General features: G+C 39.3%; 1 protein-coding gene across 1 annotated transcript; it reads right to left on the reverse strand.

Moving 5' to 3' along the window:
* Nucleotides 1-12,670: 12,670 nt before the first annotated feature.
* LOC128377157 (26S proteasome complex subunit SEM1-like) lies at nucleotides 12,671-13,069 on the reverse strand. The gene has a single exon (XM_053337066.1). It carries the CDS (start codon nucleotides 13,044-13,046, stop codon nucleotides 12,834-12,836), a length of 213 nt encoding a protein of 70 aa, XP_053193041.1. The 5' UTR covers nucleotides 13,047-13,069; the 3' UTR covers nucleotides 12,671-12,833.
* Nucleotides 13,070-13,297: the final 228 nt, after the last annotated feature.

A 13,297-nucleotide genomic window follows, 5' to 3' on the forward strand; every position in this document is an offset into this window, starting at 1 on the left:
CTCTTTGTTGGTATTCAGTCAGAGTTAATATAATATTGACCAAATAGTCATCATTCATATGCAGCAGCGTGTGACGCTGGTTATACTACTTGAGGAAAAACCATTGACTGTATAAAAGAAAAAAACAGGGCAAGAACACCACTGATCACCTGTTTGCACACAGCTCCACTGTGTGGGATCAAATAAGGGTCAAAAACATTCTGTACTTGTACAAAGATGTTCAAATGTGTAATAAAGTTTTGTGGTTGTAAAAAGATTTTGTGCCCGTGTAAAAACACTTTGTGCATGTGTAACACAGTTTTGAAGGTGTAACAATATTTTGTGCACGTGCACTCTACCACCCATGTGCCACCTACCATCCAATGAAAGAGCAGCCGCGATCTGAGCGCTTAACTTCAGTGGGCACACATCATAATAGTTCCATAGCACAGACTGGCACCGACTCGGAGAGAGGAAAACAGAATGGAGCCAAACGGTCCTGCTCAGGTAAGTTCATTAGGGTAGGCATCTAGAGGTATTGGGCCGGCCATTTCGAGATATAGGGAAAGCAACAGTTAAGATGTTGTGTGAGACAAGAGTCAGTAAACCAGTAAACCTGTAACTCCGTTAGCGCTTTTAGCACTTCCGGCCCCTCTTCTAAAACTCAGTACGTTTTTTGAATGGGATTTTGATTTAAAATAACAACGTATTAGTAACGTATTTCTAATGTAGTGTTACAGTTATTAGCTTTCTGATGCTAACGTTAGCTAAGTGCTAGTAGTTGAAAATTAACAAGCTGAACATAGTAGCCAAGCTAACAACTTCACTTTGATCATTTCTGTTGGATTTTATGAGCACTGCTGGCAAACAGACATTTGGGGTTTTGTGCAATTGTAAAAATATTGACTAAGACGTGTGTTGCTAGTGTAATGTAGCCAGAGTCTGGTTCATCAACTGTCTCTAAGGTAGCTAATGCTAAGTTTGTTCCTTATAATTGTTGCTGCTCTCTTCATAACTGATAGTTTGATTTTGTTAAGGGCAGCAGCATCATGTCTGCTGAGGCAGAGGAGCAGTACCAGTAGAGGAGCCGGTGTGAGCTGCTCAGATGAGGAGTAGGAGAGAAGACACAGAGGTTTGTATCATCTGTGCTTCTATCTATTTGAAGTAAAGTGTAAAATATCAACATAGTGTGAAACACCAGTTTTTCCGGTGTGTCTACATCATGATTTACTTTTCAGTGTACGTGTTGTTCATCTTTTACAGAGTCTGCTTCAAGACTTGACCCTGGAAGGAGCCTTTTGGACCTGCAGCCAGGGCTGGTTTATGATGCTCTGATGATGCAGCAGGGCATCATGATGCTCCACCATCCACAGGGGCTCAACAGCCATGCCATACCTACCTCTGACATCTGCAGCAACATGCACCCCACATTTACAGGAACATGCATCATTTAGAGATCAAAGGCAAGTCAGTCCTGTTCAGTAGACTTCCAACGCACCACTCCTGTCATGGCCTGGGCCTGGAAGAGTTCACTTGACACCCGGTTGCCAGTTACCCACTGGGCTTGGTGGAAGTGGAATCCCTCCTGCTGAGAGGTGCCTCTCACAGGGATCCAGATAGGTACAGCAGCCTCCTCGCCCTTGGTGTAGTTAAGCTGCAAGGTGCCACCGTACCTGTAAAGGATTCCTTCCCCCACCTCGGGGTCACTCAGGCAGCCTCTCAGGATGTGGATACGTTGAATCCTCCATATCTTCAACATGGAGGCCTTGAAGAGGAGCACATCATTTGAATCCTTTGCCAGGTGGAAGTGATGTAGGACATCTTCAACCCTCTGCAGCAGTTCTCTGGGCTGTGGTATTTTTGTCCGACAATGTTCTCTGATGTGCTGCTTGGTGGGATTTGCCGGGGAGATTCCGCAGAAGGTGTATGCCTCTTTGAGCTTCTGCAGGTCACTCTGGTCCACAACAACGAAAGCTGCAGAGAGGAACTGGCAGAAGGAGCTGTAGAGAGGATGATGCTCAGAGACACACTCCCTGGTAAAGCGTTGCATGCAGTGGAACAAGTCTAACTTAACAGTTATGTCTCTGTTAAACTTGGTCCTTGAGGCACTGCTGTTAGCCAGGGATCCAGAGGTCGCCTTTGCCACGAGAGCCTCTGTGGTCTTCCAGCAGTCCCAGAAGAGGTGCTCCTGAGCCCCAGCGTCCAGGACCTTGAAGGCAGCACAGCAGTCCCTACAACATTAAAAAGAAATGATGTTACAGCTGGAAAATATCTTACTCACAACATATTTTGTACAAAATGAGACTTGTTGTATGAATTTGTAATTATTTAAAAAGTCTGTGACATGAAAACATTTAAACATTTAATTGAATTGAAACTTGTTATGTATACCTGTCCACCCACTGGTAGCCTGCCTTCTCTATCCCAGCAGCGGAGTACCGTCGAGCCAGACCCTCATACATGGGATGAAGAGACCGATCACACTCGGACTGCAGCATCACCCAGGACAGGATCATCCAGTTCTCGTTCATAATGGCATAAGATGACATGGTGCCGGACGACAAGACGACCTTCCTGGCCACTTTGCGAGTGTGATCCGATCTCAGGGCCTGACCGAAAGTCCCCTGCAGCAGCTGAGTCAGAAGCTGCTCCTGCCGCTTATATTCATGGATCAGACAGTCCACCAGGTAGTGTGAAGAAGTGGATACTCCATACCAGCCATCGGAGTATCCACCAAATGGAGCAGGGGTGTCTGTCTGTCTCAGGAGCCCAGTGATGGTTCTCTGGCCGTATAATCCTGCCTCAGCATCCCTGATGTTCTGCACACTGAGCAGGTAGGCCAGGTGAGCTCTCTCATATTTAAGGTGGAGGACCTCTGTCAGCTGCTTTGCCATGTCCTCAGGTGATCTGCCACTACGCCTCATTTCATCCATCACAGACTTGCAGATGGCCTTTTTATATGTGAGGAGAGCTGGCACAATGTTAGTAAATCTTGTCGGCAGCTTCTCCAGCCATTGGGGCTTGTCAGCATGCCAGTACTTTTTACAAGCCTTGCAGGTGAGTAGTGCCTGCAAGGTGCCTCCAAATCAGTCTTCATCCAGATTTTCTGCTGTTGAGAGCAGTTCCACCGGGCAACATCATTATCATACCCGGGGACAGAGGCTGCAGGTTGCTCGACAGGAGGGACTGGACATGGCAGAGCTGCAAAACACAAACAATACAACACAAGAAAACAACTCACTATGAAAAAAGACAGCTCCACATGAATGACAGACAACAAAAAACAAAGCCACAGAAATAAATACCTTCAACAAGGACTGTGTCTTCCTGTGCTTCCACAAAGGCAACAGTCTCAGATGATGCATCTAGGATGGTGAGATACAAACCAGAGAGGCATGTGAAATAAAGACATTACAGTAATGAACATTGCTTAACATAGTTTTCCTCATAGCGCTTAAGCAAATGAAACATCTACCTGCAGGAAGACATGGGGCTGCTGTTATCCCTGGCTCCACAGAAGAATAGTGGGAGACAGGCTTTCTGTGTGCTTTGAAAAGAAATCGCACCAAAAGTAAAAAAAAACAAAAAAACAAGCAAATCAGAAAGCAGATATTACCATTACATCATTACATAGCATTACTTGTCAGATGAGTAGTGTAGATAAAGCAATTAAAAATGGATTTGGATTAGTCAGAATGTAACTGATGTTTATGTGCACTATGAGGTCTACTTATGTGAAAATGTCATACTTTGTCTCCACACATTGGGTGCTTGTTCCTCAATCCCAAGCTGTGGGGCGATGGCAAGCAGCTGAGGGGGGACCGGCAATGGGGCCTTCACTGTGGCTTTGGGATAAATAGATTTTTAAAATGAAACATAATACAGTTGGAACAGCATAATAGATGGATTAAAGTGAGAATAAAGTAAATAAATAAATACCTTTCACAGAAGAAATGGTCACAGGGGGGTCCTCAGGCTCAGCAGGTCTGGAAACAGTAGCTGTAGGATTTGTCCTACGTGCTGTTGAAAACAAATCAGTGTCATTTTCCCTACACAAGTTTGTTATTGATATACTATATACATGTGTTTAGGCCTTATGCATCTGTCTTTACCTGTTGTCTCTGTGGCAGGAGTAGGGCAAATAGTAAAGGGTGAAATTACCCTGTTTTTATTTTTTATTTTGTGTCACTACTTATTTATAATAGACAATCAGGTATTTAACCGCATTTAAAATCTTTAAAATAGGTAAAGCACAGACACAGTATCAATATAAAGTAAAAATACCAGCTGTCAATCAAAGATGTGGCATGTTAACCAATATCTAACCTAGTTTTTCTGAGCCACCATGGTTTTTACATGCCAAATCCTTAAACAACTTAAAAGCATGCAAAAAAGGAAAACACTTACCATCATCGCTGACAAGTTAATTCCTTAGGTTAGTGGGAGAACAAAAGAACACAAACATCAGAACAGGTCAGAACACGACCAAAATAACAAACTAGTTGACTGAGAACAGTAATGTCAGGTGAATTCTGGTGACAGAATCCTCCGTCCACACTGATGGAGAAAAACCTGCTGCTGGAGACACGGCTGCTGGAGACACATCTGTGGCTCTGGACACGGCTGCTGGAGACACGGCTGTGGCTCTGGACACGGCTGCTGGTGGACCTGAAAGCACAGGTAACATTAGGCTTTTATCATGTACAGAAGAAAGAAATGTTTTTACAATTTCCTGTATTTATTACTATAAATTAGATCCACCTACGTTGTGCGGTGACAAATTTAGATGGAGACACATTTAACATCCCTCTCTCCAGCTCCTCATCCTCCTCCATCGCTATGAGATAACGCAACAATGACAACAATAACATTAATAATGTGTAAAGTACATTAAATGCATATTGTTGCATATTTTGTGAGCTCACCTAGAGTTCTACATGTAGGTGTGGAGGCAGCTGCTGTGGTGGAGGTTTCTGCAGCTGGTGGACAGGACTCAGGCATCTGTTGCTTGAGCAGGTACTGCTGCAGGTTGTGCATCTTGCTGTTTTTGACACACTTAACACCTAAGATGAAGGCAGCGTAACCGTCTGCCCTGCTCTCCCAGATCTGCCTCCAGGTGTCCTTGGCCCTGGCTCCAAATCCAACAAGAGTGTCGGCCTCTGAGGCCACCGGTGCTGCAGGCTGCCTGGAGCGAAGAAATGTCCTCAGGTCTTCAATTTCTTTGAAGCCCCTGGCATATTCTAAAAAGGAGAGAAGGCTGTCCTTGCCGTGTCCCTGTGGGTGGAAGCTTCCATCTCTCTCCTCCTCGTCGACCTTGTTGATGAGGTAGATGGTGTAGCCAACATCGTTCTCCAGGAGCCAGCGGTAGGTTTTCCCCTTGTACTTGCCAAACTGAAGAACATACTCCCCCATCACCTCTTGTCGGTCAGACACATCCCCTCCCCGCTGAAGGACAACAGTGAGAGCCTCATTCCTCACCAAGTCATGTTTCTGAGGAGGAGACCTGTCCTGAAGTGCCCGATTGTTTTTGAGCCTCATGGCCTCATCAGAGGGGTCCTGTCGTAGATGGCCCGATGGACCCTTCCTGAAGGAGACCTTCATCCTTCCAGGGAAGAAGTTGACAGTCTTCTTCATAATTTCCTGTACACAACAAAACACCATGCATATTACATAGTAATAATTAAAATGACAGAATTACATTCATAATGACTAGGTAATATAATTGTGTACTAACAGTTATAGATATCTTTACATTACACAGACAGGCATACAGACAGATAGATAGATTGGAGGACACAATGTATTACTGTAACAGCTAATAACAGTAATAAAAGATTCATTTCGTCATAGCAATTAAACTTTGCAAACTCCCATCTAACATGTGCAGGATAGACATGCTGTAGTATCTGTTCATTCATTATACATCTTCACTATGCTTGTAGAAAGATATTCACAGAGAACTGATGAATATCAGCAATTATGGCATTAAAGGCTTCAGACTGATTATCAAAGGGACAAAGAAATAAATAAGGATGTTTATGGTGGTAGTGTCAGCAAAAGATACATTGACATCGCTTCCAGTTGTACAATACAAATTATTATTATTAATAATAATGCATTTTATTTGGAGTTCACAGACGCTTTGAACAAGTTAAAACAGCAGCACAGGTAACATCAGATAACACTAAAACACACTGAAAGCACAAGGTAGTACAATAATCACATATTCTAGTATGCATTTATAAAAAAAAATGTGAGTTTTTTGCTTTTACGTGATATATACTCACCTAACGTTAACGTAACGTTACTACCTAACAACAAATAGAGTTAAAACCTGTCAAGGCGAAGACAACATGTAAACAAACATATAGCTAGTTTGCTCATACAGTAACTAAGGAGCTAAGGTTGAATTACAAATTAACGTTAATTTCATCGGCCAGACTTACGTTTAATAAGTTTGACGTTTTGTTGTTACTGTTGTTGTAAAAGATGTCGACCACTTGCTCGATGCTGCCGCTTCTCACTCTTCCCTCTGTAAACAGTTTCTTACTCTTACCCACAATGTGGAAACAGCGCCACCAAAATCCCGCTTGTGGCCAAAAATATATTACATCCGTAGTGATAAGAACTACCATAGAGAATGAATGGAAAAAGTTAAGGGAGTTAAGCTCTACTATTCTCGGTCCAGGACGCGGAAGGTCCCCGGTTCGAGACCGGGCGGAAACACTTATTTGCTTGCACTCACTCTGAGTTAAGCTATAAAAAAGACCAACTAGTAATTTCTATACAAAAAAAGTGTGAAACATTTCATTGATGGTGTTTTCTCTAAAATTCATTATAGAATAAATAAAACCTCACAGCTTTTTTTTTTTTTTTTTAACAACTTTATTTTTGCTTTACAAAATAACAGTGCATACAACCATATGAGCATCATATTAGTAACAATTGGATAACAAATAGACGTGACAATAAAATAAAAACATATATAAATAGAAATAAATAATAGTAAAATAAATAAATAAAATAAAAAAAATAAAAAAAAAGAGAAGAAAAAAAGTAAAATACACCAGGGGATATGAGCAATGGAAATTAACTTGAATTAAAGATATTAAATTGGGAGCACAGATTTATAGTTTTGATAGCTTTCTTGTTATTAGCAGAGGAAACTGACTTGAAATACACCTCCAGTTCTTTCATGAAAACACAAAAAATGGGTTTTACCTTGGCAAATTTACACTTGTGGATATAAAACTTTGCAAGAATTAAAATGAGATTAATTAAAAAATATTCTTTTTCAGCTGGAGCGTCACTCTTTATAAATCCAAAAAGGACATTTTGCCAGAGGAGCTCAAAATCATAGCAGATATTATCTAAAATGAATATCTTGCCACAGTTTACGGGTATATTGACATTTCCAAAACAGATGAATAACAGTCTCAGTATGGGAGTCACAAAAGGCACACTTCAGATCTAGGTCAACAATTTTGAATTTGATAAAGAAGGATTTAACTGGGTAACATCTATGAATAATTTTAAATGACACTTCTTTCACCTTATTAACCACAAAAAATTTTTGAGGAAGAGACCAGATTTTTTCCCAACATAAGTTATTTACACGACTATTCCAGTGAAATGTTACAGGAGAAACAGAAGTGATATTACATTGGAAAAGAGCACGAATTTTACGATTGTTCTTACTAGCAGATGGGTTAAAACATACTTTACCAGCTGGTGAGTCAGTTACATCAGTAAAGGGAGCATCAAGTACTGAAACAGACATATTACTTTTGAATAACCTGAGTACACCAGATGGAATAGCATCAAAAACTATGGCATATTGTTTAGGAGTTACAGGTATTCCATAATATTGAAGAAACTCCTCATAAGAAAATAAAACATCATTGCTGTTGAATAGCTGTCTTACCCAAATAATATTATTGCTAAACCATTCCCCAAAATATATAGATCTTTTCTTATACAGTATATCTTTGTTATTCCATATAGAGTAACGGTGTGGTGAAAAATTGTGTTTGTATATCATTGACCATGCAAGCAATACTTGTTTATGAAAGTTGGAGAGACGAATAGGGATTTTTTCTATGTTATAGTTACATACTAAGAGGAATTTTAGACCGCCAATTTTTGAAAAAATATGATTGGAGATACAGTTCCATATTGAATTTGGTCTTTTCAGAAATTGTTTGATCCAATTGATCTTAAAGGTGTTGTTCAAAGAAACAAAGTCCAAAAAATTAAGTCCCCCATTCTCATATGTGTTAATGACAACAGATTTTTTTATGTAATGCGTTTTATTTTTCCATAAAAAGTTGAACAACATCTGATCTATGCATTGAATGGTTTTACTTTCGATATGTAATGAGAGAGCAGCATAAGTAAGTCTAGATATTCCTTCTGCTTTTGTTATTAGAGTTCTGCCTCTTAAAGATAGATCTCTTAGCAGCCAGAGATTAAATCTTTTTTGAGCTTTTTCTATGATCGGGATAAAATTTAAACCATTCCTGGCTTTCTGATCTTTGGTGATTGAAATTCCTAAATATGTTACAGTATCTTTGACAGGGATGTTCGCTATTGAGTGAGTAGCTGAGTCTTTCACTGCCAATAACTCACATTTGTTTATGTTCAAGTATAGGCCAGATGCTTTAGAGAACACGTTAATTATATTTAGAGCATGAGGTATTTGAGAAGAGTCTTTTAAAAAAATGGTTGTATCGTCTGCTAGCTGACTAAGAACGATTTCTCTTTCTGCTACTGTAATGCCTTTCAGAGTGCTTGATTTAATATGGACGGCTAAAAGTTGGGTGACAAGGAGGAAAAGATAAGGGGAGATAGGACAGCCTTGTCGAATTCCTCGTTTGACATCAAAACGTGGGGTTGTGCCAGAACTCAATTTAATAGAGCAGTTACTATTTGCGTATAAAGTTCGAATTGTTTGGCTAAAAAAATGTCCAAAACCAAATTTTTCTAAAGCACTAAAAATAAATTGGTGTTCAACAGAATCAAAGGCTTTATAGAAGTCTAAAAAAAGGATATAACTACTGTCAGAGATTAAATCAGAATAATCTAACATATCTAAAACCAGTCTTATATTATTAGATATGTGTCTGTTGTTCATGAATCCAGACTGCGATTCATCTATGACAGTATCCAAAACTAGTTTGAGCCTTTTGGCAAAAGCAATTGCTAGCACCTTATAATCATTGTTTAAAAGACAAATAGGGCGCCAATTATCGATAAGCATTACATCCTTTTTAGGCTTCGGAATAAGTGTGATTAGGCCTTGAGTTAGTGTTGGGGGGAGTGTCTCATTATCTATGCTTTCTGTGAAAACCTTCAGTAAGAACGGGGCTAATTGTTCTACAAATGCTCTGTAAAAATCGGAGGTAAATCCATCTACACCAGGAGACTTGTTGTGTTTGAGGCTATTGATAGAATCAATTATTTCTTGTAATGTCAAAGGAGCATCACATAAATCTCTGTCTGCATCATTAATGTTATTCACCTCAACAGAGTCTAAAAAGGCAGATGCATTTTTTTCACAATATTGAGAAGTATATAACTTGCTATAGAAGTTTGAACAATATGTAGCAATAAGCTTGGGGTTATCACATAAAGTATTATTAATCTTAAATTGCTGGATAGAGTTAGTTTTGGAATGAGATTTTTCCAACCTGAAAAAATAGGCAGAATTTCGCTCCCCTTCCTCCATCCATTTTTGTCTCGATCTGATAAAGGCACCCTTTGCTTTGAGCCTATATAAGTTGTCAAGCTTATTCTGATATTCAGTGAGAATTTCTTTTTCGTTCATAGAAAGGCAATCCGGGTGATCACAGCTGATAAACTTTGTTTAACCTCTTTAACGCACGGTGTTCCGTCAACGGGACGGGACGGATGTTAGGAGGTAGCCACACGTTCTTCTAAATGTTTTAAACACCAACCCTTAAACATATATATTCATGCCGTACATCGTTGGAAAGCTTAGATTGTCCTGATTCATTCAAGACCACTCACGAATTATATGGTTGCTCACAGCCGTAATAGTATTAGCGATTACCTCGGCTAGCCACTCAGCTAAGTGAGAAAAGCTATAATACTACATACCTTCAAAGTCTTCCCTTTATCCACAACGATCATCTTATGACTCAGGACTTTCTGTACAGCTCGCCAAATATCCATTCTTGTGAAATATGAAATCCGTTTCCATAAAACCGAAATACTTTCCTCAATATGTCCATGTATTTAGTCCAGGGCTGGCCCAAGGCCCGAACTAAGCAGCTGCTTAGGGCCCCGTGACCACTAGGGGGCCCCCAAGAGCAACTAATTTAAATAAAAAAGCAATTAATTATTTTTTTCCATGTGTGCGTGATGATGATTCATATATTATCAAATGTAAGTTCTTGTACAAACCCCCCCCCCCCCCAAAAAAAACCCAACAACAATATCATGTTAACAGACTCTGTTAACATGATATCAAGCAGAGTGTAGTTTCCTACTGCCTTGCTGCTTGAAATTTGACCTCCGCTAGTAACGTGTGCAGTGCACCCAACCGTGTGGTGCGCACTCAGCATCTAGGAGCTAGGAGCAGGTGAAGGATGTCGCAAAAAAGGACTTACCCCTCAGGGGCAGAAAATAGAAAAAGGAAGAAAGATGAAGAGGAGAAAAAACGACAAGATAAAGGTATGTCTCGGTAATGTAACATTTGGTGTCAAGGAGATTTTGAAAAGTTCCCTGAAATTAGGAAAGTCCCTAATTATTGTTGACATTTTGTTTCAAATACGTTAGCCTATAATAGCAAATTTGCTAGCTAACATTAGTTCAAAATGTCTTACTCCTTCTCTCTTGTGGGTAGGTTAGATAGCTTATCTTACTATTCAAGCTAACGTTTTTGTGTTTGTGTAATACTTTGAAAAGTTAATTCTCAGTGTATATATATTATTCTGGGTCGCTTTTTGGCATCAAAACAACGTTTCTGATAACGTTTGATAGCAAATGTTTAATAACTAACGTTAATTACAAACGCGGTGACGTTTGCTAGCAATATGGTTTTGCATTAATGAATTAATTTAGTTAACTTATAGTTTGAGGTATGTTGTTTGCAATTGTTTGCTGCAGAGCACAGTAATTTATGTGAGTAAGTAAATATATTCCTTTTACATCAACTCCCTGTTATGCTCATACGTTATATGAAACTTCCCCAGGAGCCCAGGCTGATGATTCAGGTAATCGAAAAACTGTCACCATATATATTTAATTTCTAGTCAAATTATCTCATTAAGATGTAATAATATAATATATAATCATATGACAAGGGACATGTTTTTCATCTCAGGTCCATCTCTATCCTCTGCTACATCCACTGTACCCACTGTCCTCTCTGCAACCTCAGCTGTACCTGGTAAGTTAACAACAAAACAGCCTTTATAATTGCTCAGTGTACTGCAGAATATTCTGAGATTAATAATTTTGTCCAAAAATATTATTTTAATTTCCCTATAGGTCCTTCATCTTTGGTCATTGAGAATGATGTGTCTTCTTCAGCATCCAGTTTGCAGCAGGGATCAGCAGCTCCGCCAGTGGACCCAGCTGAGTGTCCCTCTTTCCTGTCAGACTCAGAAAGGACTGAACAGGTATTAAGAGGGCCACTGCCTATAAAGGACACATTCACATTCCCGAAGAGACATTTTTACATAGTTTTCAGACGTAATTATTTAACTTTCTATTTTATTTGATATTTCTTTGTTTATTTTATTCAATGCTGTGTTTTTTACATATAAAAGTCAAATGTTTGAATTACAGGAGCGTGTTTTGTATTTCCCTCCCTATTTTTACCAAAGATTTTGCACATTTTTACATAGTTTTCAGACCTAATTCAACTTAATATTTTATTTATCAACCATTTGTGTTACCTTGTTTTAGGTGCCTGTTGATTTTCATCATTATTTAAGTATTTGTTGTTGTATTTTTATTTTATTTAATACTGTCTGTTTTTGTATATTTGGTGTTGCAGTTTATTTAAAATAATAATAATAAAGCAGATTGTGTTTACAGTAAATGATTAGTTTATTTTGTTACTTTTAATTGACCTAGATGACATTCAGTATCCCACTTAGTACTATATCACTTTGAATATTAAGTGTTAATCAACCCCAGGCTGCTCTTGTAGCTGAATTTGCTACCATTTCAGATTAAAAACCATAGATGGGTAAAACATGCCGGGCTGCTCTTTGAGGTTTTATGTATTGTTTCTCTGTGTGGCCAGTAAGGGGAGTTGCTGACTTTGCCAAATATTAATTGAAAGATTTTTCTGTAAGTTTGCAAATGTGGTGTCTGCTTCCATTGCATTAATCACTGTTGATTACAATCTAACTACAACAAAAAGTTTTCACATTTAGTTTTACAAGTGTATTCATAATGACGGAGTAGAATAAGTAGAATACGTTTATAGTAGGTGTGTGAATGATCAATGATCATTATTATTGGCAGTAATAGAGGGCCCCAAAATCAAATTTTGCTTAGGGCCCCATGGAGGCTTGGGCCAGCCCTGATTTAGTCCAACACGTAACGTAATAACACAAATAACAAACCACATACGGTCCGTTTACGTCATTTCCTGACCTGCACGTCCAGCTCAGAGTACACGTGACTAGATGTTTACTTTTTTTTTTTTTTTTTTTTTCTCCAAACACTTTACTTTCATCAACATTTCTTACAAATAAAAAATAAACTAATTAACACCCTCTGAACCATTTCTGGTTTCTGGTTTGTGGTCGGCCAGTATATTCAAACATGAATGTCCATATCCAATGTCATCAAATACTGAAAGGCTTTGTCAGACGCTATGACGTCTCCATCTTGTAACCATGTTTTTCCAGCTCCGCTCTCAGCTGATTTGAGAAATCATCCTCTACATTGTCATCGTCCCAGTTGTCTTCCCAAACATGAGCATCCTCATCTTCATCCAGCCCCGTCCAATCCTCGGCTGGGAATTCTTCAAACTCGTCGTCCTCCTCCAGTAGATCGAGGTCCACAGTCTGTTTTTTGTCTGACATGTTAGCGACTCACCGTTGTATTGCTGTGTCAAGAAGATGACTACTTTTTTTTTTTCTTTTTTTTTTGACTAGATGTTTACGACCGTGAGCCTCTCCTGCTTCTGACGACACCACACACAAGCCAATCGGTGTTTAGGATTAGGCAGTACATGTCTCCAAAGCCAATGAGGACATGTGACCGACGACAATGACGACATGGCTTTGATTGACTGCTGTTCTAGCCTATGGAAATATTCGGTGAAATGAAGTTG

The sequence above is a fragment of the Scomber japonicus genome, chromosome 17 (genome assembly GCF_027409825.1).
Source record: "Scomber japonicus isolate fScoJap1 chromosome 17, fScoJap1.pri, whole genome shotgun sequence".
Lineage (NCBI taxonomy): Eukaryota > Metazoa > Chordata > Actinopteri > Scombriformes > Scombridae > Scomber > Scomber japonicus.

Coding starts and splice junctions, on each gene's coding strand:
- LOC128377157 (XM_053337066.1), bottom strand. CDS start 13,046: ATGTCAGACAAAAAACAGACTGTGGACCTCGATCTACTGGAGGAGGAC.